Source organism: Colossoma macropomum, unplaced genomic scaffold (assembly GCF_904425465.1).
Source record: "Colossoma macropomum unplaced genomic scaffold, Colossoma_macropomum, whole genome shotgun sequence".
Taxonomy (NCBI): Eukaryota; Metazoa; Chordata; class Actinopteri; order Characiformes; family Serrasalmidae; genus Colossoma; species Colossoma macropomum.
In genome coordinates, this window is record NW_023494790.1 from 23,588,831 (window position 1) to 23,611,237 (window position 22,407).

Consider the following 22,407-nt stretch of genomic DNA (forward strand, 5'->3'; position numbering starts at 1 on the left):
TTAAGGTGTAGTAAAGTGAATGAACAGACAGTGTGTTGCAAACTCAAAACAGCATCAGCAAACAAGATCCCAGAAAGTTCACTGGCTTGATTCTATACATGGGCGAAAACGCGGTGTCCAGCGTTGGGTAGATGGTCACAGACCACCAGACTGTGAGTTCATCATAGCCTAAAAGCCCGGACGAAACTGAGTGTATAAGCGAGCGGAGAGTGTCAGGAACAACAGGCCCGGTCCCTTCGGTGCCCTGCATAACTCCCCCTCTGTCCACATGGCTCCTCCTCGAAAGCACGGAGGCGCACTGGCGATAAAACCTGAACCCGAGTGGCTTTAGCTTTAGGGAGGAGCGCAGCGTCTCGGCTCCGCTCAGAGTGCACCACATTTCACTCTGAACAGCCACCGCACCTCAACACACGACGACATCGCTTAACGGAAACAAGTGATAGACGTTATCCCCCCTTTATCTCACCCTTCCGTCAGCTCTCCGTTTCCTCTTCGTTAGCCCTGCATGAGCCACTGCGCTTGGAATCATTTGGATCCGCTTTTTACGCACAGTCTTTCTGCCTCTTTCTTTGGGATTATATCCCTGCGGAGCTGATTCATGAGAAAAGCATCTATCCGTTTTTGAGGTCTGTGAAGAATCTGGCATTTGATTCTTTTTCCAGTAATCCAAGGAGTGCGTCTTCAGTTCAGGTAAGAAGGGATGCGTTGAAAGATGGAGGTAATGAAGCCTTGTAGGTCTTTTTCAGAACAGAAAGTGGAGACCTGTTCTACAACAGGCAGCTTTGGTTTTTGAAGGTAGTCTAGAAGTTGAAGGTAGTCTTGAACTTATTCGAAAAATGTTCTATATATCATATTTGAGGAAAACTGAGGGCCAATTTTCCTCAAATATGCCAAATATGTTGAGCCCTTCTGAGGAGCTGACGTGCACAATTAATGCACAAACCCTTTAAGGCTGTTTTGCATTCATGTTTAGGAAAGTCTAGGCAATGAGAAAGCTGCAGAATAAACAGGTTTGTGTGTTGTCAGGAATGATGCTTCTCCGAGGATGCCACTTTGCCCTGACCCTTTGGTTCATGTGTGCCGTCGCCGTGGAGCCAGGTATGTTAGGTGTGTGTTACAAGCCTTACTATTTGATTTTTACTTTTTTCACTCAGATCTGATCTTTCTGCCTTGGTGGTTAATTTGTGTTTGCAAGTCACTCAAATCTGTCATTAGTGTGAACAGACTACTGTCCTGAAATACTTGCATGGGCCAATTTTATCACAAAGTTAACCACTGGTGGTCCATGCTGGCTGATGATGATGGTGATGATGATGACAATGATATACGCATGTGCAGTGAAGTATGATTTAACCCGTTAACACTCCAGGTTTATTTAATAAAAAGGCTTATTATTCAGTAGCTACAGGGACTTCAGTACAAACTGATTGAGCTATTCTTAGGTTACAGAATTGTGTAACAAATCTTTGGGTGCACCGGCTTGTTTAGGGAGTGACTATCCTTATTATTATCATGTATTACCAGTGTACCAGTGTTCACACAGCTCTAAAAACCCCAATTCTTTTTACCATTTAGGCAAAAAAAATTGGATTTGTATATGTGAACGAAGCCTTGTAGCCATTGCATGTGTAATTCAAATTCATGTGTGCCTTTGTGCAGATGTACAGCTCAAAAAAAAAAAAGATCTATGCATCATTTAGGCAAAAAATCTGAATTGTGTGTTTAAATGAAGCCTTCATGTGTGCCTTTGTGTAGATGGACAGGTGGAGGACGAAACTGTGTTTGACCTGTTCGAACGCAGCGGGATCACAAGGAAGACCATTGGGGTGAAGCTCTTCAGAGGCCTCCTGCCTGACTCCCCGGCTTACCGCTTCATCCGTTTTGACATGCTGCCCTCTGTGAGCCCAGAGGCCCTGCAGCAACTTCTACTGCAGATCCAGAACAATGAGGGTTTCATTTTGACGGCGACGCTGCGCCAGGACCGCACATCCCGAGGCACCATCATGGCCCTGGAAGGCCCCAGTGGGCGCAGGCAGTTTGAGGTTGTGTCTGACGGACGCACCAACACGCTGGACCTGGTGTACTGGTGGGCAGACGGCTCACGCAACATCATATCCTTCGAGGACGTTGACCTGTCGGACTCGCAGTGGAAGAATGTCACGCTGCATGTGCATGGCGAGACAGCAACCCTGTACGTGAACTGTGGACTGATCGACAGCTTCATTCTGGACGAGCCTTTCTATGAGCACCTTAGTGCCCCTGGTGGACGCATGTTTGTGGCCAAGGGTTCCAGCCGTGAGACGCACTTCAGGGTGAGAATATTACACCATTCATATGGTATATGCAAGTACAGTTAGAATGTGAATTAGAGCAGCCCAGTGGACTTCTCAGAGGGGCCTTCTCAGGGCCACTTTCTTAATCTATACTAGCTCAGAACATCTGAAGCAAGCAATCATTAACCATTAATCCCAGGTAGAATTGGGCTGGAAGGTGACACAGAGAAAAAAATGGACTTTCTAGGGGTCTGATGACTAGATTTGGGAATCTTTTGGTTGGAGGTGATGTTTATAAGGTAAGTAAGTGGACTGACTACCTTTAAACTGTAAGCATTAGTGATGTGCAGTAGTTTTTCTTTTGGACCCATTACTCAGCAGTTTAGCTCTGTCCATTCAGAGCATTTCAGGTTGGATTGCCTTTACATACAGGGCATTCAATCAGAACAGAGGTCACTTACATACATCAATCTTAAAGGCATGTTAACAAATACCGCCTGTTTAGTTTTAAAGTATAAAGAGACTTTGGAAATATGTAAATGTGAACTGTAACTGTTTTGAGTACTTAAAACCACACCAATGTTATAAGTAGATATTAAAAAATTTAGGATATGGGGGCTAGCAAGGGATATCCTGGTTGCAATATGTAGCAAAATAATTGCAATGCCAACATTTTGTGTATACTGTGGAGCCCTCTTTCCAGTGCATAGCACCATAGGGCTGGCTGCTGATGCTTACTATTGCCTTTGTGTTCATCTCAGGGCTTGCTGCAGAACGTGCAGTTCATTTTCGACACCCCTCTTGAGGACGTGTTGGAGAACCGGGGCTGTGAGCTGGCAAACCCAGGTGAGGTGTAAAGCTTGTGAACTCTTCTCGTCTTTTTATATATTTACGCTCTCCTGCAATATGAAGACTATTCAGAGATCAAAAGAAATTGACAAATGAGATAGATAGAGGTTTTTTATATTAGCTGTGTTTATTTATGTCAGCTTCAGGCAATTTTTGAAATACTTGTCACTACAATGGAATACAAAGATCCAAGCTCCAGTTCCAGTCCGTTCAAAAAGTAGGTTTTTAAGAGTAGTTTTAGAGGGTAGTTTTTTCCTAGATCTAACACACTGATTCCAGCTCATCAGGATTGCATCAATTGAATCAGAAGCTTAACAGCAGGGAAAACAAACTGCAACGTTCTGTGAATCTCCAGGACTAAAACTAAAGAACTTTGTAATATGGTACTCGGAAAAAATGAAATTTCCCTACTGTTCAGCAGGCTGTCCCTCATAATCATGAGATGGTTTTAACACTTGGCAGTTAACTTAGAAAAATAAATATCCTGAGTAGGACTCTTGGAAACCTGTACGCACTCATCTAGACACAGATATGCCAGCCAGACTGAAGAAGTGATTAGTGAAATGCTCGCTTGAAGCCAAATACTTTGTGTGTGCAAGTATGTGTGTGTGTGTGTGTGGGGGGGGGGTAAGATGAGTAATAGTTCAGGTCATGGTTGGCATGCCTTGTTACTACAAACCTTAATCACAAAATCATTTACACTATATGTGTAAAGCTAATAAAAACAGAAAGCAAATTCTGTATAACCTGTACTAAATTAAAAACAGTACGAAAACATGAAATTGCATGAAAGGCCTGCATTCTAGCTACTCTGATTGTTCAGTCCTGCTGTTGTAACAGGTGCAGAATGTGGCTTGCCATGTTGTCATGTTGAAATAAGCATAGATCTCCCTGAAAAAGACGTCCAGCATATGTTGCCCTTGATTGCGTGTATGTCATGCAGCGTTAATGGTGCCGTCACAAACGTGAAAGCTACACATACCATGGGCCCTAATACACCTCTGTTATGACAGACCCTGGCTTTTGAAATTTACGCTGGTAACAATCTGGATGGTCCTTTTCTTCTTTGGTCTGGAGAGCACAACACTCAATATATATATAAACAATCTTAAAAGTTGACTTGTCAGACCACAGCACACGTTTCCACTGTGCAACAGTCCCTTCTGAATTAACTTGTGTCCAGAGAAGTCAGCCTACTTTCTGGAATTTGCTGACATATGGCTTCTGCAGCGCATAACACAGGCTTAACTTGCATTTGTGGATGCAGTGATAAGCAGTGTTTAGTGACAACAGTTTGTCAAAATATTCCTCAGCCCAAATGGTAATATCCATTACAGAAGCATTTTTGCAATGCTGTGTGAGGGTTTGGAAGTCATGGGCATTCATTTGTGGTTTTTGGCCTTGCCCTTTATGCACAGATTTTTTTCTGAGTACTTGAATCTTTTGATGATGTTATGCACTGTAGAGGGTGAAATATCTAAAATACTAGCAATCGCTCATTCAGGAATGTTGCTCTTAAATTGTTGGCTTATTTGCTGACATATTTTTTTGGCAAAGTAGCAAGCTTTGTTAGGACTAGGCCATTCCTGGATGCTTCTTTTGTGCCCAAGAATAATTGTGTCACCTGTTTAAATGTTTTTGGAACATTCCGCAGTGTTCCTTTGCCACAGTCCCAAGTTGATACAGCAAAACTAAATATCTTTTTTACTGTTTTCATCTAAATACGGATCAAAAGTACAAACCACTGCTCTGTGTTTTTATTTATATTTTACATACTGTCCTGACATTTTTGGAATTGAGACATTATTGATAGCTCAGTCATGTTAGTCATATTAGTTTAATTCACTCTGAGTCTGGTTATTGATGAGCAGTTCTCAATAATCTTGCAAATTAAGTATGCTGATAATTTTTGCTTAATTTATCAAAGCTGGTTCCATGTCATCTTAAATGGAAAATATGCCAAATCAGGGCAGACCTAACCAGCTTTGACGTGGAGGTAATAATGTCTGTTTTAGACCAAGAGGCCACTTTTGAGGTCATATAACAGAAAGCAGCAAGGGCAGGAAAGAGGGGTCACACACAGGCATACAGGCACAAGCACACATTCACATACACATATGCAGGCCAGCACACAGTCGTTGGGGATTTAAATGCATTTAACAGACACAGAATTGAAGAGTGAAAAAAATTGCTGGCTCAAGAAACTGCCGTCCAGGCCAACATGCTTTCTTGATTTAGGGACCTTTGGCGTGCTTAGTGTATGACCAGTGCATATCTGAGTGAACTCACAGCTACAGACTATTGCTGTCTACATATAGAACTGTTCTGTAAGATTTAATATTTCCTGCTGAATTAATTACTAATCAACCTTTTCCTGTCTGTGGATCTCTGGGGCTGAAATTAGTCTGCGATTTCAGACTGTTGCTTTATACTGTGTAACATTATTCAAAGGTTTTCAAAATGATATTGACAGATCCAAACATTACAGCTCAGCAGCATCAGTTTGTTTTGATTTTGCTGCAATTTGGGGGCAGTAATACAGATTGTGAAAACAATGCCACCATAGAAAATTGCTTGGAAAATTAAGCTATAGTTTATGCTGTCAGATAAAGCCTGCAAGACCTCTTTTCTCTGTGACTGTCCAAAGGATCAGCTCTATATGGCTCATGATTTATCAGTGTCAGAGGTGAGGAGAGCTGTCAGAGTTCAGAGTGGAAAAAGAGAAAAAACAAATGTTATTCACAGTAGTGTTGAAGCTAGATCATAGATGTACATTTTGAAGATTTGGAGACCTCCCTGGTGGAAATGTGTAATTGCATGCAATGTGCAGAAGAACATTTTGTAATGTCAGTTATGCTTCAGACCCCTTTCCTTTACGGATGAATCTGATCATTGTAAGCATGTTGAAAGTAAGGACCTTTTTTTGACTTTGTACGTGTGACGCAATTATATAAAGATGTATAACATGGCCTGAAAAACCTCTGCAAAATGTGACCTGACACCTCTGATCATTGAAAATGATTATATCTTGCTTTACAGGGTGACTCACACCACAGCACACACACCATATTTTAACATTTTTTTCCTTTCCTTCTTCCAATTTTAACATGTAAAATCTTACATATTGCAGCTTCAATGTAACAAGATGTCATTCCAAGTAATCTGAACCATTTTTATTGGTCTACTTGTCCATAATATGTAAGGAACGGCTGGCATTTTTAAATTGTGTGCAAAAAAGAAAAAGGAGTTGGCATGACAGCGATGAACTATAATAACCTATGCCTGTAATTACACAGCAGTATAAAAAGCTCATACGCTGTATTTAATTTGTGAACGACCTGTATTTACTGTATACATTGCAGCAAGTCGGGTAACATATTTTTAGCAATGTGCAGTAGGTGGGCTTCCTCAAGAAAACTGCCATGCCAGTGTTTTTATAGGCCCCTAAAATAGCTTCAAATGTCCCCTTCAAAGGAGAATAACTGGCGAACGCTGGCAGAGATCTATGTGTTGTCACGAAAACTTGTGGTTGTACATGTGTGACGTCACTGGGGCCTTGGAAACTGGGGCTCAAGATTACTTGGATCCTTGGAACAATCTTTAAGTGTCTAAGTCATGTGCATAATGAGGGTTTATTACAGGCAGGCTTAGATATCACGCTGAGGACCCCCCTCCTTAACAAAAAGAAAAAAAAACTTTTTCCAGTCTGTCTCTGTTTCTTTGTTCACAAGCAGTCATGAAATTGTGGTTGACTGCCATGCTATCCCCGGGGCCGTCAGCACAGGAATGAAGCATGGCTTCTCCTGGCCCCCCATGGCTCCAGCTTCCTGTTCTTTACACTCAGACATGCTTCAGCCCTATGCATTGCATTTCCAGAACATTTTTGCCTTTGCCATATGCTTATGTCTGTATTTTCCATGTTATGTTATGCCACAAGCCCATGAGGGGCTATTCAGATTTAGATGCCAAAACTGAATGACCATAGATACATAATACAGGCTGTGAAACACAGGACTTGTTCACTTTGAAGGCAGATACACTTTATATATTTCAACTTCACCTCCCTTCACCCAGATGACTGAGATCTCGTTTAAATAACTGAATTTTTACTTGAGCTCAGTCTGTACATGATCCTTTGAGGTTCTGACTAAAATTTTGTGGTTCATTGTACAGAGACTAATATAGTGTAATTTCACCATCACATTTACACACATTTACACATTTTGCCCCTATCTCAAATGTAGATTATATACCTAAGACATATCTGATGTCTGAAGTGGTACCATTTCAGGATTGTTTAATTATGGTAACTCAATGAAACAAGATAAAAAAATTCTGTAAACTTTGACAAAACAGTCATAATTCACTTTTACATGGCCATTTTGTAACCTCTTTTTAGGCCTTAGAATGAAACAGGCTTGTGTTACTGTGCTTTTAAGACTAATATATGTAAATGATATGTTCTGATTGGCTGCCTTGTATTGAACCTTATTCAAAGACAGTCCAGGCAGAAAAACTCCTTATAACTTAAGCAAGAATGGGCAGGGATAAATCACTGTAGGCTGATTATGTGGACATATGTAAATGCCTTGGCTTTATAAAAACTGGCATTTTTTTATATAGTACATCAAGCCTCTTATGACGTATTATTCAGGAATTGCTATTCATTATTTAGTAACTATGAAGAAATTAATATGTACTCATGAGAGTGAATGGTCTGACAGAAAGGCCCTAAGGGTTTAAGAGGTTAAAATACATCCACACTTGTCATATTGAAGACCGTACAACATGCTTTTATCTACTGCATGTTGTACGGAGGAGAATACAGCGATGTGGCAGGCCCTCAATAAGGTGCAGTACATTGCATAGCTAAAAACAGTAGAAGTAGCCATTTAAATAACAGCATGGCATCACAATGTGCAGCTACATTAGGCTCAAGTACAAAACTACAGACGCAAACTTCAAACACATTTTGACTGATCAACTACATTTGAGGTAAAGGGGAAATTTTGTAAACTTGTTTTTTTGCTAAACTTTATTCCTTTAATAATTCCCTCTTTGTCTTCTTCTCTGTGACCAGAGGAGGACAATACAGTGAGTGAAAGTGCTGAACAGGTGGATGTTCCTTCCTCCATCGCCACGAACCTGATTGGTCAAAACCCGGAACCCCCGGCCACTAGCTCCTCAGAGCTGATGTGTGAGCGATCTTGTGAGGAGCTGGCCAATCTCTTTGAGGAGCTCAAAGGCTTGCGTGTTGTTGTCAGCAACCTCATTGATGGCTTACAGAAAGTGGTGAGTCTTTCACTTTTAGAATGTCTATTTTTAAGGTTTTGTCCAAACAGACGTGTCAGGCTGGTGCCGTGTGAAGGGCCCCGGTTAGAGGCTGAACAAGCTAGAAACCCCACTGAGGGCAATTTTTCACTGTTTCCGTTTGCTTAAACTAGGTAATTGGACCATAATTGGTGTCTACCCGCATACCTGTGGAAGGAATGTTTGCACAGTAAATCACAGTGTTTTATGCACTTTCTCAGTTGTGTAGAAATTTATGACTATCTGAAGGCGGCATGCTGCTGTAAGCATATGCTGGATATTATGGGATGGGGAGGCCCCGTTGAGAAACATGGGTCCCTTTGGCTCATCCAGACTGTTTGGTGCTGGGTTTCAGACGGAGGAGAATACTGCGATGCGGGAGGCCCTCAATAAGATGCAGGACCCGGTGGAGCAGAGCATGTGCTGGCAGGATGGACGGATGTTTGAGAATAAGGAGGACTGGATTGTGGACAGCTGTACCAAGTGCACATGTCAGGAGGGGAAAGTGGTGTGTCGGCAGATTACCTGCCCTCCGGTGGCTTGTGCAAATCCCTCCTTCATCGATGGGGAGTGCTGTCCAGTTTGCCTTCGTGAGTGGCCTTACACTCCAAGATATCAAACATCAATGATACTTTTTGTCTTTTTTTTCACCTTTCAAACTACAGGCCTATTGTTTAGTTATGAAGCTTTAGACTTATAATTCAGTAACTACTGTAAATAATTTGGTAACTACTATAAAAACTAGTAGTTTATTAAAGTTGGATTAGTTTTACGTTACATTAAGAAAACTATGATTTAATGATTACCAATAAGAATTTAGTCTAGTATGAATGTGACCTTCTGTAAGTCACCGACCTTAGAACTCCCTTGGAATTAACAACTGTGTTTGAATGGACCTCACTATAATGTAATAACAAATCCTGTAAATAGATTCACCTGTGCTCTGTGTTATTGTTATTGAGTGCAGTGCTTGTCACATAATGCTGATTTGAGCATCCTGAGAATATAAACTTTCAATTTGAGGAACTGATTCTTTATCTGGTATGAATCAGTCAGTCAAATCACTTGACAAATTCCCCCAAACTCCCTTGGTACAAGTAAAATGTAAGAGAGAGCAACTGAAATCTGAACTCGTACAGGTGCTTCACAGTTTATTTGTGTTTTTGTATTTCTGTGGTCAGCAATGGACAGTGAAGATGGCTGGTCTCCATGGTCTGAGTGGACCCAGTGTACAGTCACCTGCGGCAGCGGTACACAGCAAAGAGGCCGATCGTGTGACGACACCAGCAACACATGTTCTGGCCCCTCCATCCAGACTCGCCGGTGCAGCCTGGGAAAATGTGACCGGAGAGGTATATAACATGCTTACTTTCTGCCTGACAAAGCTAGGCATATAAATCTCTGACCTCACAACATAATACAAACCACGCACTACTCTTTTTAAAACAGGCTGAAAATGTTATGTTGGCCAAACAATAGGTGCATGGTTTATTTCAGATTATCAGGATGGATTATTAATAATTCTTATATTTAAAAATCGATGCAGTAGAATCTTCATAGATTCAATAGGGGTGTAAAAATGCATTGATGCATCATCATGATGCATTGATGCATTTTTACACTCCTAGTTAAAACTCTATCTCTGTCTGAGGTAACTGCATGGAGAAAACATTGAGTTGTTGTTCGTTTAGTTCGTCAGGATGGTGGCTGGAGTCTGTGGTCTCCATGGTCCTCATGCTCTGTGACATGTGGGGAGGGAGTGATCACTCGAATCCGTCACTGCAACGCACCTATTCCTCAGCGAGGAGGCAAAGATTGCGAGGGTGAAGGAAGAGAGACGCAGAGCTGCCAGACTGAGCCTTGCCCAAGTGAGTATGGTGGCCCAACGACGACAAAATTTAACAAGCTCAACCACACACATGCTCATTTAAAAGCCACCTTGCCCACTCCCTGCTTTCCAAAGCTTAGCCGAGAAAGAGATTGAGATCGAGAGAGAGAGAGAGTGAGTGATGTCATTCTTTCCAGGGCTCATATTAGTATTAGAACTGGGAGGATACACGACTATAGGGTTGGCAACTTTTACCACAAGGGATTATGGGTAAGACTCTCATGACACGCCCAATAAATGAGATTGTCCTGGGGGATACAGGAGGCAACTGTGCTCAGTTGGAAACACGGCAGGGTTTCTCCAGCCAGGGGCATTGAGGGCTTAAGATTTGGCCAACCTCTTGATGAGGATTTAGTTTCGGCTGGAGAGAAGTCCAAAGAGAGGCAGAGCTGTGTGCGCACACGTCTGCTGACTTTGGGCATTTATGTGCTATTTCCACATTAGTGGAGCATGTGTAGGCACTCAAGGCGCATTACCGTATTAGAGTTCTTACGTAATGCAACATACAATCCAGAGTGAGGAGACTCAGTTTGAATGATAGATTTCAAATGTTGGGGAATTTTGACATGAGTTTACTCTTCCAGGATTGTCTTTAGCTCTTTGAAATCCAAACTGAAATACTGCTTTGCTGTCTCTTGTTTAATAGGTTTTTATTTTGCATTTTTTCAATCACTCCAATTACTCAAATAGAACAAAGGGAACATAAAACTAAATAGCAAACAGGGCAAAAACAAGATGTAACCAAATCCCAAACAGATGTTCCGGCAAACTAAACGTGCACCCCAGAGAAGCAATATTATTCCATCACACAAACATGGCTTTCAACAGGTCACAATAGAGACTCCTTGAAACCAGATCTGAGACAAGGCCTATGAAACTCATGTGTACCTAAGTCATGTATTTAATTCATGTGTGGACTGTCTGTATTCATACAGTTGATGGTGGTTGGGGCCCATGGTCACCGTGGGCAACCTGCTCAGCAACATGCGGTGGTGGTCTGAAGAGTCGTGAGAGGGAGTGTAACAGCCCCGCACCTCAGCATGGGGGCAGGAAGTGTATGGGAGATTCTATCGACAATGAAGTCTGCAACAAACAGGGCTGCCCTATCAGTAAGTGTATGAAGGATCATGGCTTTTATTTTAGTTTTTGCCATGTTTTAATCTCCATATTTTAATTTCTTTGTTATATAATTACATACAGTACTTTAAATTTAATTTACATGTTAGTTATTAAGTAATGCATAGTAATTACCAAGTAATGAGCCTATAGTATAAATATAGTGGGTAGAAGTGGTTCATGAAAAAACTACAGTAGTACTACATGAAAGGATTTCTATAAGGATTTTTATAGTTAACTGAGACAATTACTATAGTTTATAATATGCTATAACACAAGTAATAGGGGTTATTATAAGACAAGCACTACACAAATTTTATACAGAGTTATAAGTCTTGTAGATTATTATAGAAGTATTTTGCAGCATAATATAAATCTAATAGTTCCTAAGGTTCTTTTGAATGCAAATCCAGAACATTATGACCTTTTTCAAAGCCATCGAGACTGAGCTGGATTTCATTAGAATAGTGTAGTCAGTTGAGCGGTATTTGACCATTTCTGTCAGATGGCTGCCTTTCCAACCCGTGCTTTGCTGGAGTGGAGTGCAGCACTGCCTCTGACGGCTCCTGGGAGTGCGGACCCTGTCCATCAGGCTACCGTGGAAATGGAACCTCCTGTGAAGACGTGAATGAGGTAAGTAATCTGATAGCGGACTAATTCCATCCAGCATTATGTGTATATAATATATCACATTTAAAAACTTTGTGCAATCTCCTTTTCTGCAACACCTACTTTGTCCCTCCCCCTGTCATGTGGCGTCCTGTGCAGTGTGATATGGTGTCAGATGTGTGTCATAAGGTGGGTGGGCTGCAACAGTGCGTGAATACAGATCCAGGATTCCACTGTCTGCCCTGCCCCCCGCGCTACAAAGGCACGCAGCCCTACGGCATGGGAGTGGAGGCAGCTAAAACCAACAAACAGGTCAGTCCCAGAGCCCTCTGCTCACAGGATTGGTATGTTGATTCTCTTACAAGAGCTACACTAGCAGGGCCATTTCTGAATATTTGGGGGGCCTTAAGCAACAGCTTTGTTGATGGCGCCTTCCTGCACTAATCAAATTTTGTATGCAAGAATGAAAGAGAGTTAATACTTCACCATTTTTTTAACAGGAACAAGTTTCATAAATATTAAGGAACTACAAAACTAGGGTAATACTTGTCACTGTCAAAACCTAGCATCTACATTTTTGTAGTTTTTCATTAATTGAACATACTTTTGTAATTTGAAAATATAAGCTGCTCTTTACATTAAGAATATTTAGGATTTTTTCAAGAATGTCTCCATAAGATATTTGACACAGAATATAAATAGAAAAAAAAAACACATTACAAGGCCCCCTGGTGGCTCAGGGCCCCATAGTGACTGCTTATGCTGATTGTATTAAGAAGCCGTCCTGTAAATTAGCTACTGAGTCTATGTTTTATGTTAAGTAATTCTTTATGTTCTGTCACAACCCATTTTTAATAGGTATGTGAGCCTTACAACCCATGTAAGGACAACACCCACAGCTGCCATAAGCATGCTGAGTGTATTTTCCTGAGCCATGTCACTGAGCCCATGTACAAGTGTGAGTGCCGTATCGGCTACGCTGGAGATGGCATCATCTGTGGAGAGGACTTTGACCTGGACGGATGGCCCAATCAGGATCTGGTGTGTGGAGCCAATGCCACCTACCACTGCAAAAAGGTACCACATTGCCCACATTTACCATGCAAACATAGCCCACAAATTCAGGAGATGCAGCCAGAGTGTCACCACAGAAAACTGCAGTTTATACACTGTTTTTATGTAAAGGGGAGAGGTGGAGTGTAGTTGCAGTAATAAATCTGTTTGGACAAATACAGAAAAAATAATTCACCTGGTCTATATTGCCATTCACCAGAGATGAAAACAATGATACAACATGAACCAAAACATATGCAGCCCCCTTAAAGCAAAATAAAAAGCAAATGCCGTATCGAGGAACATATTTTATATGCAATACACCCCTTGTATGTCATTACTCTAGAGCTTTAAACAAGGGCGAATGCAAGCACATTGAGAACTCACAAAATTTGTGATTACATCATTCTTCGCTTTTGATGGTAATGGCCTGATTTGTGTAATAACACACCCCGGAGACAAACCAGAGCTACAGTCTGCAAGACGTCATGTTGAAGGCAGGTTAAGGCATAGCAGATTTGAGTGCATGAGAAGCAAGAACTCAAAAAAACTAAAAAAAAGGTAAAGATAATCAATCAATTCACTGCATTTTATTTATTTTCTTGGGATCACCTTATGATGTTCTCACCATTTTATGCACCAAAATTGTAATTCGTTTTCACACAAGCATTTTCCAACCTCTCTTTATCAATACATTTAGATAGAATTAAACTGGCTGATTTTGTTACTGTACCTTCAAGACTGATATATGTAAATGATTGCTGTTCTGATTGGCTGTCATGTATTGTGAAACACATCTTGTGACTTCATCATGAATGGGTGGGACTAAACTGCTGTAGGCTGAATAGAACAGGCTGTTTTGCAGCTTAGTTTTCAAATATAGACTATGGACTGGGTAGTAAGCCATACATTTTGAAACTTAATACAATGTTTTCATACTACATAAAACTCTTTTATTTCAAAAAAGTAAGAAAAATGTAGTTTCATGTGTGTTCAGGCAGCTTTGAGTAACTGAATTCTCAAAACTGCCAATGTTCTTAATTGGAAAATAATCAAAGTAACTGAATGTTTTAGGACAATTGTCCTACCCTTCCCAACTCTGGTCAAGAAGACTTTGACAATGATGGACAAGGAGATGCTTGTGATAAGGATGATGACAATGATGACATTGTGGATGAAAGGGTGAGTGTTTTCACTGTTTAACACTGAATATCTCCAAAATAAATAATAAAAAAACATACTGACATCCTTCATTCTCCTGTCCACATAAACTATGTTTGCAAATTTTCTTTCAGGACAACTGTCCCTTGATGTACAACCCCCGCCAGTATGACTATGATAAGGATGCAGTGGGAGATCGATGTGATAACTGCCCATATGAGCACAACCCTGCTCAGACTGATACGGACAACAATGGGGAGGGAGACGCCTGTTCTGTTGACATTGATGGAGATGGTATGAAACATGAACTGCTCCAAATCCATCAGCATTGTGATTTCTTACCATTATATTTCACTTATACAGAAGATGATGATTAACTTCTGTTTACTCTCTTGATTTCTAGAAATTCTGAATGAGAACGATAACTGTCCCCTTATTTACAACACTGACCAGAAAGACACAGATTTGGATGGTGTTGGGGACCAGTGTGACAACTGTCCCCTTGTCCACAACCCACAGCAGGTCAGAATGGGGACAGGGTGTGTTTGAGCATGGGTTATGATTAGTTTTCATTAGGGCTGCACAATATTGACAAAGTGCTATATTACTATATACTGGAATTGAACCAAAAAACTATAAATAATATAACATAGTTCAAAATTGTTTTGCATTATTTTGACCACAATAATTTACATTTGCTGGACTGCATAAACACCTTGATTCATCAAAACACCCAGAGAAAAACTGGAACTGTGATTGGCTAAAATGCTCAAAGAACACAGTATGCCATTTGTGCATTGCAGCCTTCTGCAGTATAAGTATTGCAAATGCCAGCATTGCGACAAACATTAAAAGCCCTAGTTATAATTTGTACTACAGTATTGTGCAATTATCAGAGACCTTTCACTTATTTGATTTCCAGACAAAATGACCTTTAAGTACACATTATTCATTTTTTGTGTCAGCAAAAAGCATAAAACACTTAATTTAACTTTTAACTGAAGAAAAACAGATGCCTCCAACTTCAAATCTAATCTATCAGCACTTAATTCTTCCACTCCTTCCTTTTGTGCACACTACTCCCACGTTAATTCTTCCATCCTTCAAATCTTACAGCTACAGTTACAACTGTGTCCTCTCAAATGAAAAAAAAAACAAAACAAAAGTGTCACTAACATTATGTTCCCCTTCAAGTAGACACTAACATCCACACAATTACCCTCAACTGCCTTGCAGATGTCTTTCTCATGTGCATCTAAAATGGCTAAAGGAAATATTTCAGTGGAGGGTAGATGCGTATGGAAGGGGAAAATCAAAGGAAAATAATTGAAAAAACAGAAGCTTTCAAAACCAGAGTTCAAAAATATCTGAAAGATGGAAAATGAGACTGTGCAAGACCTGGCAGACTTTCCTCTTTGAGAGAGAGGAGAAAGCCATGCTCCATTCTTGTTACAGATCTGAAAAAAATCCACAGGTGTTTCTGTCCACCTTTGCACTATGAAAAAACAACTCAACACTATGAGTCTGAAAGGATGTGTAGCTGTTAAGAAGAATTACACTGGAACATGAAAACTGCACATTTGAGATGTGGAGTGAGGTTTTATAGACTGATGAGTTTAATTTGTTTTTGAGATTATTTGGATTGTAAGAAGCAGAAAATGCAACCAGCAACCAAGACTGTCCTTTGGAAGTGTTTACAATTAGCATGGAAAAAACATCCCTGCATATTTCTTTGAAAAACTGAAAGCAGGTCTTCTGGGAAAAAATGAAAGCTGTACTGAGTGGACACACTCAATACTGAAAAACGTATTTAGTTATTGAGGCTTCTGTGGATTTTTGTATTAAAAAGCATTTCCTGTTTTTTCCTGATGCTGAGAATTTAGTAACCTAATGGCCATTTTGACTGGAAATGAAAGAAATGAAGGGATGTCTCCTTTGCACAGTTCTATATGTTTAAGAAACTATTTTCTAATTTTTCTGTTCTTTTTCTGTAGACTGATGTGGATAATGATCTAATTGGAGACCAGTGTGATAACAACCAGGACATTGATGAGGATGGCCATCAGAATAACATGGATAATTGTCCCTACATTGCCAATGCCAACCAAGCAGATCATGACAATGATGGCAAAGGAGATGCCTGTGACCATGATGATGACAATGATGGAATTCCAGATGACCGGGACAACTGTAGGCTGGTGGCTAACCCAGATCAACTAGACTTGGATGGTGAGGGCAGGCTGAAACACAGCTCTAGACTTGATCTTACTCTGTTTGCCCATGTAAACATTCTACTCTTGACTTTTCAGTGGAACCCTTCAACTTAGTGAGGAGTCAACACAGCAGGTCATGGGTTCAAACCCCTCTTGGGGCAAATTCTTGTTCCACAAAGATGAGATTACACTTTAAATGATACTAGAATGTTAATGCTCAACAGCTGGGGTCATTAGCCATTTGTGCTTGTGCTAGATTAAAATAAATGGATCTGGTGTCAGCTTTATGTATGCTTACTTATGGCATCTCAGTGATCTGCTGTTCTTCACTGTAGCTGACAAGAATGTGCCCAGTAAATGGCCTGACAGAGAGTTAGAGCTCTAGTGAGGTTATGAGAGAGGTAGGGGTCGCCCGGGGCATCGCGTCTGATTTGAGATATGTGGAGCTGAAGCCTCACGTGTATACTCTGCAGATCATCAGGTAGCTATGGAGACATCAGACCCATTTCTTTTGGAATGTTCCTCTGGGCTCCCCACACCTGCTTATCTCACAGTATTCTCCTGCCCTCAACTGTGTGGGGAGCAAGACTGAATTATTTTGGTCCTTTTTCATATTTTCCTATGAAGGTCATCCAAGGACCTATCTCATAAAAAAAATGGAAAATCAAAGAGGCATGATAAGAGGAGTGCTATGAGATACATAAATTTTTTACTGGCATGAAAAATGCAGTGGAGTCACACTTCAAGGTAGTGTTTTGTGCCTGGCACCATGTTGCTGTGTTTTATGAGGTATTTCAGATACGTACATAACAGTTCTATGTGCAATTCAATAAATGTCAATGAATTATAATAGTCTAACAGTGGAATAACCACAGGCTAGTAGAAAGTCAGGGACAATGGATTTAGCTTTCTTACGTAAAATATTCTTATTTATAATGTGGAATAAAATTAGCCTTGGCGCAAAAGTGCGTGCTCATTTCAGCTGTTATCAAGCTTTTAGTTGCTTCTGTCACAGCTTGTTGGCTAAATGAGCTTTAGGAACAAAACTTTCCATCATAATGAGAGAAAAATGCTTCTTGGTTGGAATGTAGGGGTGCACTGAGATGCCAGTGCTAAATCAAACAGTCAACTGCTTTCAGTATCAGCTATAAAGCCTGAATGGCTACGGTGTAAAGTGCAAACATCTGACATTTCAAGGTAAATAGGCTTTCAAATTTTCTTGTTCACAAAAATCCACATTATATTGTGGAATACTACTTGCAATGGCTCACATTGTATAGAAATCAATGGTTCTTTGATTATTCAATTTACAATCATCTTAACATCAGGTTATCAGTTGGTATGACTACTTCTCATTGTTTTTTCAGGGGATGGACGTGGTGATGCCTGTAAGGATGACTTTGACAATGACAATATCCCTGACCTGTTTGACGCGTGCCCAGAGAACAATGCCATTAGTGTCACAGACTTCAGGAAGTTTCAGATGGTGCACTTGGATCCTAAGGGAACCATTCAAATCGACCCCAACTGGGTGGTCCGGAACCAGGGCAAAGAGCTGGTACAGACTGCCAACTCTGACCCTGGCATTGCAGTCGGTAAGCAAACCCCATGACACAGCCATGGACATGGACAGCGACATTATGTCAGCGAACAGGCTTCTCCAGTATCAGTGTTGCAAATGCCAATATTGCAATCATGATAATATGTTGTGCAGCCCAGGCTATCATATTATACTATGTCTAAAAATCTTTAGTTTTTCATTTGATTCTCCTGGGCTGGATTTCCTGAAAGCATCCTAACACAAAGATGATTCTTAAATGGTAGAGTGAGCATCACAGTGAACACTATCTCTACCAGTTAAGATCATCTTAACACTAAGATCAGTTTCTGTAGACTGATGTGAATAATGACCTGAATAGAGACCAGTAACCACATATAGCCTATGAAGTTAAATGTGTCTTATAAAGCATAATATAACATTTGTATCCTTTCAGTTGAGAAAAAAACTGGACATCTTTTGTTTTTTTTTATAAGGCTATGATGAATTCAGCTCCGTGGATTTCAGTGGAACCTTCTATGTGAATACGGACCGGGATGATGACTATGCAGGCTTTGTGTTTGGCTATCAGTCCAGCCGACGCTTCTATGTAGTAATGTGGAAACAGATAACACAGACTTACTGGGAGGACAAGCCATCGAAGGCCTTTGGCATCTCTGGTGTATCACTCAAAGTGGTCAACTCCAGTACGGGCACAGGAGAGAACCTGCGCAATGCCCTCTGGCACACAGGCAACACCAAAGACCAGGTGGGCCTTTACTCTCTTAATCAGGGGTGTTGAACTCCAGTCCTTTGGTCCCTGCTCTAACACACAAAAGGGCTTTATAATCAGTGGGTGAACCGAATCAGTGGGGTTAAAGCAGGAAAAACATTCATCAGTGCATATCTGTTTAATCAGTGCAGATCAGAGCTGCTCCCCCTCAGGTGCTGCTGGTATAAATCACATTAAGAAATCATTTACATAAAGTGACTTTGGTACCCACAACTGGGCTTTGCTGACTTTACTAAACTGACGCAAATCATTACAGTTGCGTCAGAGAGTCAATAAGGATCAGATCTTTGGGAGTGTTTTTCTACAGAGGCTTTCTGTCCTTTTGTCTGTCTACAGAAACCACAGGGTTCAAAACAGATATGATTAAAGGGTTTGTTTGTTTTGTGTTTTGTGTTCTGTGCGTGTCTTACTCAGGTACGAACGCTTTGGCATGATCCAAAGAACATCGGCTGGAAAGACTACACTGCATACCGCTGGCACCTCATCCACAGACCCAAGACTGGCTTCATTAGGTCTGAATTCACTCTGCTTCTTCTTCACATACCGTTCATAAACAAAGGGATGTTACTGTTAGCAGTACCAAACACATGCTTGAAAATATTCATTACTCAACTTGTTGTTGTTGTAATGCATTTTTTGTTTCTCAGAAATGGCAGGTTTTCAGGAAAAGGAACAAAAACATTCTTAACAGGGTTTATATGAAATGGAATTCAGATATTCAGAATGTCCATTCAGGAGACAGAAATGAAGTATCTGTATCCAGTTCAAGTTACAAATGCAGTATTCAGAATACAGTTACTTTTTACATTTTGAGGACAATACATTTAGAATGCAACCACCTTTGTATATCACTAAATTATGGTATATAAAAATATATACCATCTGTAAAAGAAACAGCATAAATGCTTGTTCATTAACTATTTTAGGATCAGCACGTGGCTTCTCTAAAGAAGAATTCTTTACAAACACTGAAGTTACATACATGCCATAGCTACCTCCTTCATAGTCAAAAGATTTTGTGATTGGGATATTTGTTATTAGGAATTGTTTGCTTAGTTCAGTGTTTCCCAACTCTGGTCCTGGAGTATGCCCAGTTATCCCTGCTCCTGTTACACCTGATCCAAATAATCAGCTCATTAACAAGCCCATCCTGAGTTGAAAGGGAAGGTTAGAGCAGGAAAATATTAAAATTTGCAGGACAGTGGTACTCCAGGACCAGGGCTAGGACCCACTGGCTTAGTTATGTGCCTTATGAATATGTACTCTAAATGTATTCTAAATGTGTTCTGAATGTGTTATTTTTTTATGTATTGTAATGGAAATACCTTATGGAATACATTTAGGACAGTGTATTTAGCATTCAGCCATCACTACTTTGCAACAGGATTTTACAAGTAATTCATTGTGAAATTTTCCATTTCCATGTAAACAGCAGCCAGCAATTTCAAACGCTGTACAAATATAAAAGGTGTTGTTCTGAGCGACGTTTAAGGAACATTGGGTAACATGTTACTTGATCATGACAGATTTTGTTCAGTAATATAATTGCATCATGTTACCTTTACTGTTAATTGTCATGACAGATGTGATAATGTCTGATATTATTATAGCGATAAGCTGTCATGACATCAACCATTAAGGTATCTGTTTAGAAAATTACCAGTAATGGCAACATGACACTGTTATGTTACTGAACAAAATTTGTCATGACAACTCATATGAAATCCGCTATGACATGTTTATGGCATGGTTGTGTCAATGTTATGTAGCAGGGATCAAGTAAAGCGTTCCCAAACAACGTGTGCAAAGCTATTTTATATAAGTTAGGTGTCTAAATATTTAAATCATACCGTTCACATTTGCACTGTTTTTCACCCTTGTTTTGCCACTTGTTCTTTACCATAGAAAAGGAACTACTTGTACATAACATTTGTATCCTTGTAGTTGAGTGAAGTAGGACATTTTTTTCCATTTCTTGTTTCCCCACAGGGTTGTAGTGTACGAGGGGAAACAGATCATGGCAGACTCGGGGCCTATCTATGACAAGACCTTTGCCGGTGGTAGACTAGGGTTGTTTGTTTTCTCTCAGGAGCTTGTCTACTTCTCTGACCTCAAATATGAATGCAGAGGTGAGAATATATGAATATATAAATGCTGATTAGTGTTGCACCGTTTTGATTAGTGCATTGTTTCAACACTTTACTAATATGCCATTTTCTTTTTGCAGACAACTGACTTTGATATGGAAGCATCTCCTGCCATTGACGTAAACCTCAACAGAGCAAGAATTTCAGATCATTGTGGTGCTTTATCAATGTAACACAGACCAAAGCACTCACAGGAAAGTCTTCTGAGAACCTGAGTCCTGGTTCGTTTCACTTTAGTGGAATGCACAGATTAATGGACTTCAAGTGCCTTTGACAGTGGAACTGACTCGATTTGGACACCAACAACACAGAAAGAAACATCGCATTCTTTCAAATGACCCTCTCAGCTTTGTTGCACAAATACTCTTACTAGTACCAAATAGAGTCCTGCCTTCTTGAATATAAACCTAAGGGTTTGAATATTATCATTTTTTAAAAATATGTAGTCATGTAGTCTTTTTATATGTGTCATATTAGTCATTTTTAAGAGTAGTTTTGCATCGGTTGCAAGTGTTGATTGGAGAAGATGTATGATATTCAGAATAATACTATTTCTACTGTAACTTATTTGTTTGTTGTGCAAGAATATGAATTAACAAGTTGTTTGTTTTGCTTTTGCCAATGATTGTAAATACTTATTTATTTGTTTACACTGACAAACTTTCACAATTGAAATGTAAAAAAAAGATGTTTTACATCTGTATTCAAAATGTATTCAGTGTTAGAAATCAAAGTGTCTGTGTTACATTTCATACCAGCAAAGACAGAGTAGAGGATTTTTTTTAGTTAGTCCATTAGTTAATGTGTCCTTAAATTTTAGCCCAGCAATTTCCTCTCATTATGTTGTTTGTTTTCTCTCGTGTTGAGATGAAATTGAACTTGATGTGAAAATAATTTCAGTGGTTTGCAGTCGAAAAGAACCTGAAGAGTGTTTATTTAACAGAGTGATGTCAGGCAGTGCTAGAAGCCGAACTCTGATGTGAGTGTAATGGATGTCAGTAAGAGTATATACATGCTCCTTTGGTAAAGGTGTGTGTGTGGGGGGAGGGGCAGGGGGCATGATGATTCAAAACACAAATTTCAACACAAATTAATGTCAAACTTTTCACACCAGTGTCCCTACTCAACAGTGTTTTGTTATAGTCCAGAATTTGTACAAACAGTAAATGCATTCCAAAGTAGCTTAACTCACGACATTTCATCAGCATCATTACTCATAATATGCATAATGAAAAGTGACAACAAGATGTAACAAACCCGATGAATGTAGCACCAGTCCTCTTTAATCTTAACCACCACAAATCGAAGGCAGGACAGACTTGAATCAGTGTGAAATGGCAAGTTTTACAGTTTGGGCGACCCACTCCAAAAGTTTATTTGATACACTGTTGATGTTTTGTGTACGCTAGTGAAACTCAATGCTTTTAGAGGTAAAACAGCCAGATTAGTATTTGGCAA

The 22,407-nt window shown here is 40.1% G+C and overlaps 1 protein-coding gene across 2 annotated transcripts; it reads left to right on the forward strand.

Moving 5' to 3' along the window:
* The first annotated feature begins 333 nt into the window (after positions 1-333).
* On the forward strand, positions 334-21,908 carry thbs2b (thrombospondin 2b). 2 transcript variants are annotated; one of them, XM_036572642.1, is made up of 21 exons: positions 334-690; positions 1,027-1,107; positions 1,756-2,312; positions 3,035-3,119; positions 8,203-8,414; positions 8,788-9,022; positions 9,614-9,784; positions 10,124-10,300; positions 11,256-11,429; positions 11,942-12,069; positions 12,205-12,357; positions 12,904-13,122; positions 14,173-14,280; positions 14,394-14,553; positions 14,663-14,781; positions 16,254-16,488; positions 17,840-18,067; positions 18,507-18,778; positions 19,217-19,314; positions 20,792-20,931; positions 21,030-21,908. In XM_036572642.1, the coding sequence occupies exons 2-21, from the start codon at positions 1,029-1,031 to the stop codon at positions 21,035-21,037; spliced, it is 3,558 nt and encodes a 1,185-aa protein (XP_036428535.1). In that variant the 5' UTR covers positions 334-690; positions 1,027-1,028; the 3' UTR covers positions 21,038-21,908. The 2 variants fall into 2 exon arrangements, with proteins under 2 accessions (XP_036428535.1, XP_036428536.1); XM_036572643.1 differs by having other exon boundaries at positions 475-690; positions 1,027-1,098.
* Positions 21,909-22,407: the final 499 nt, after the last annotated feature.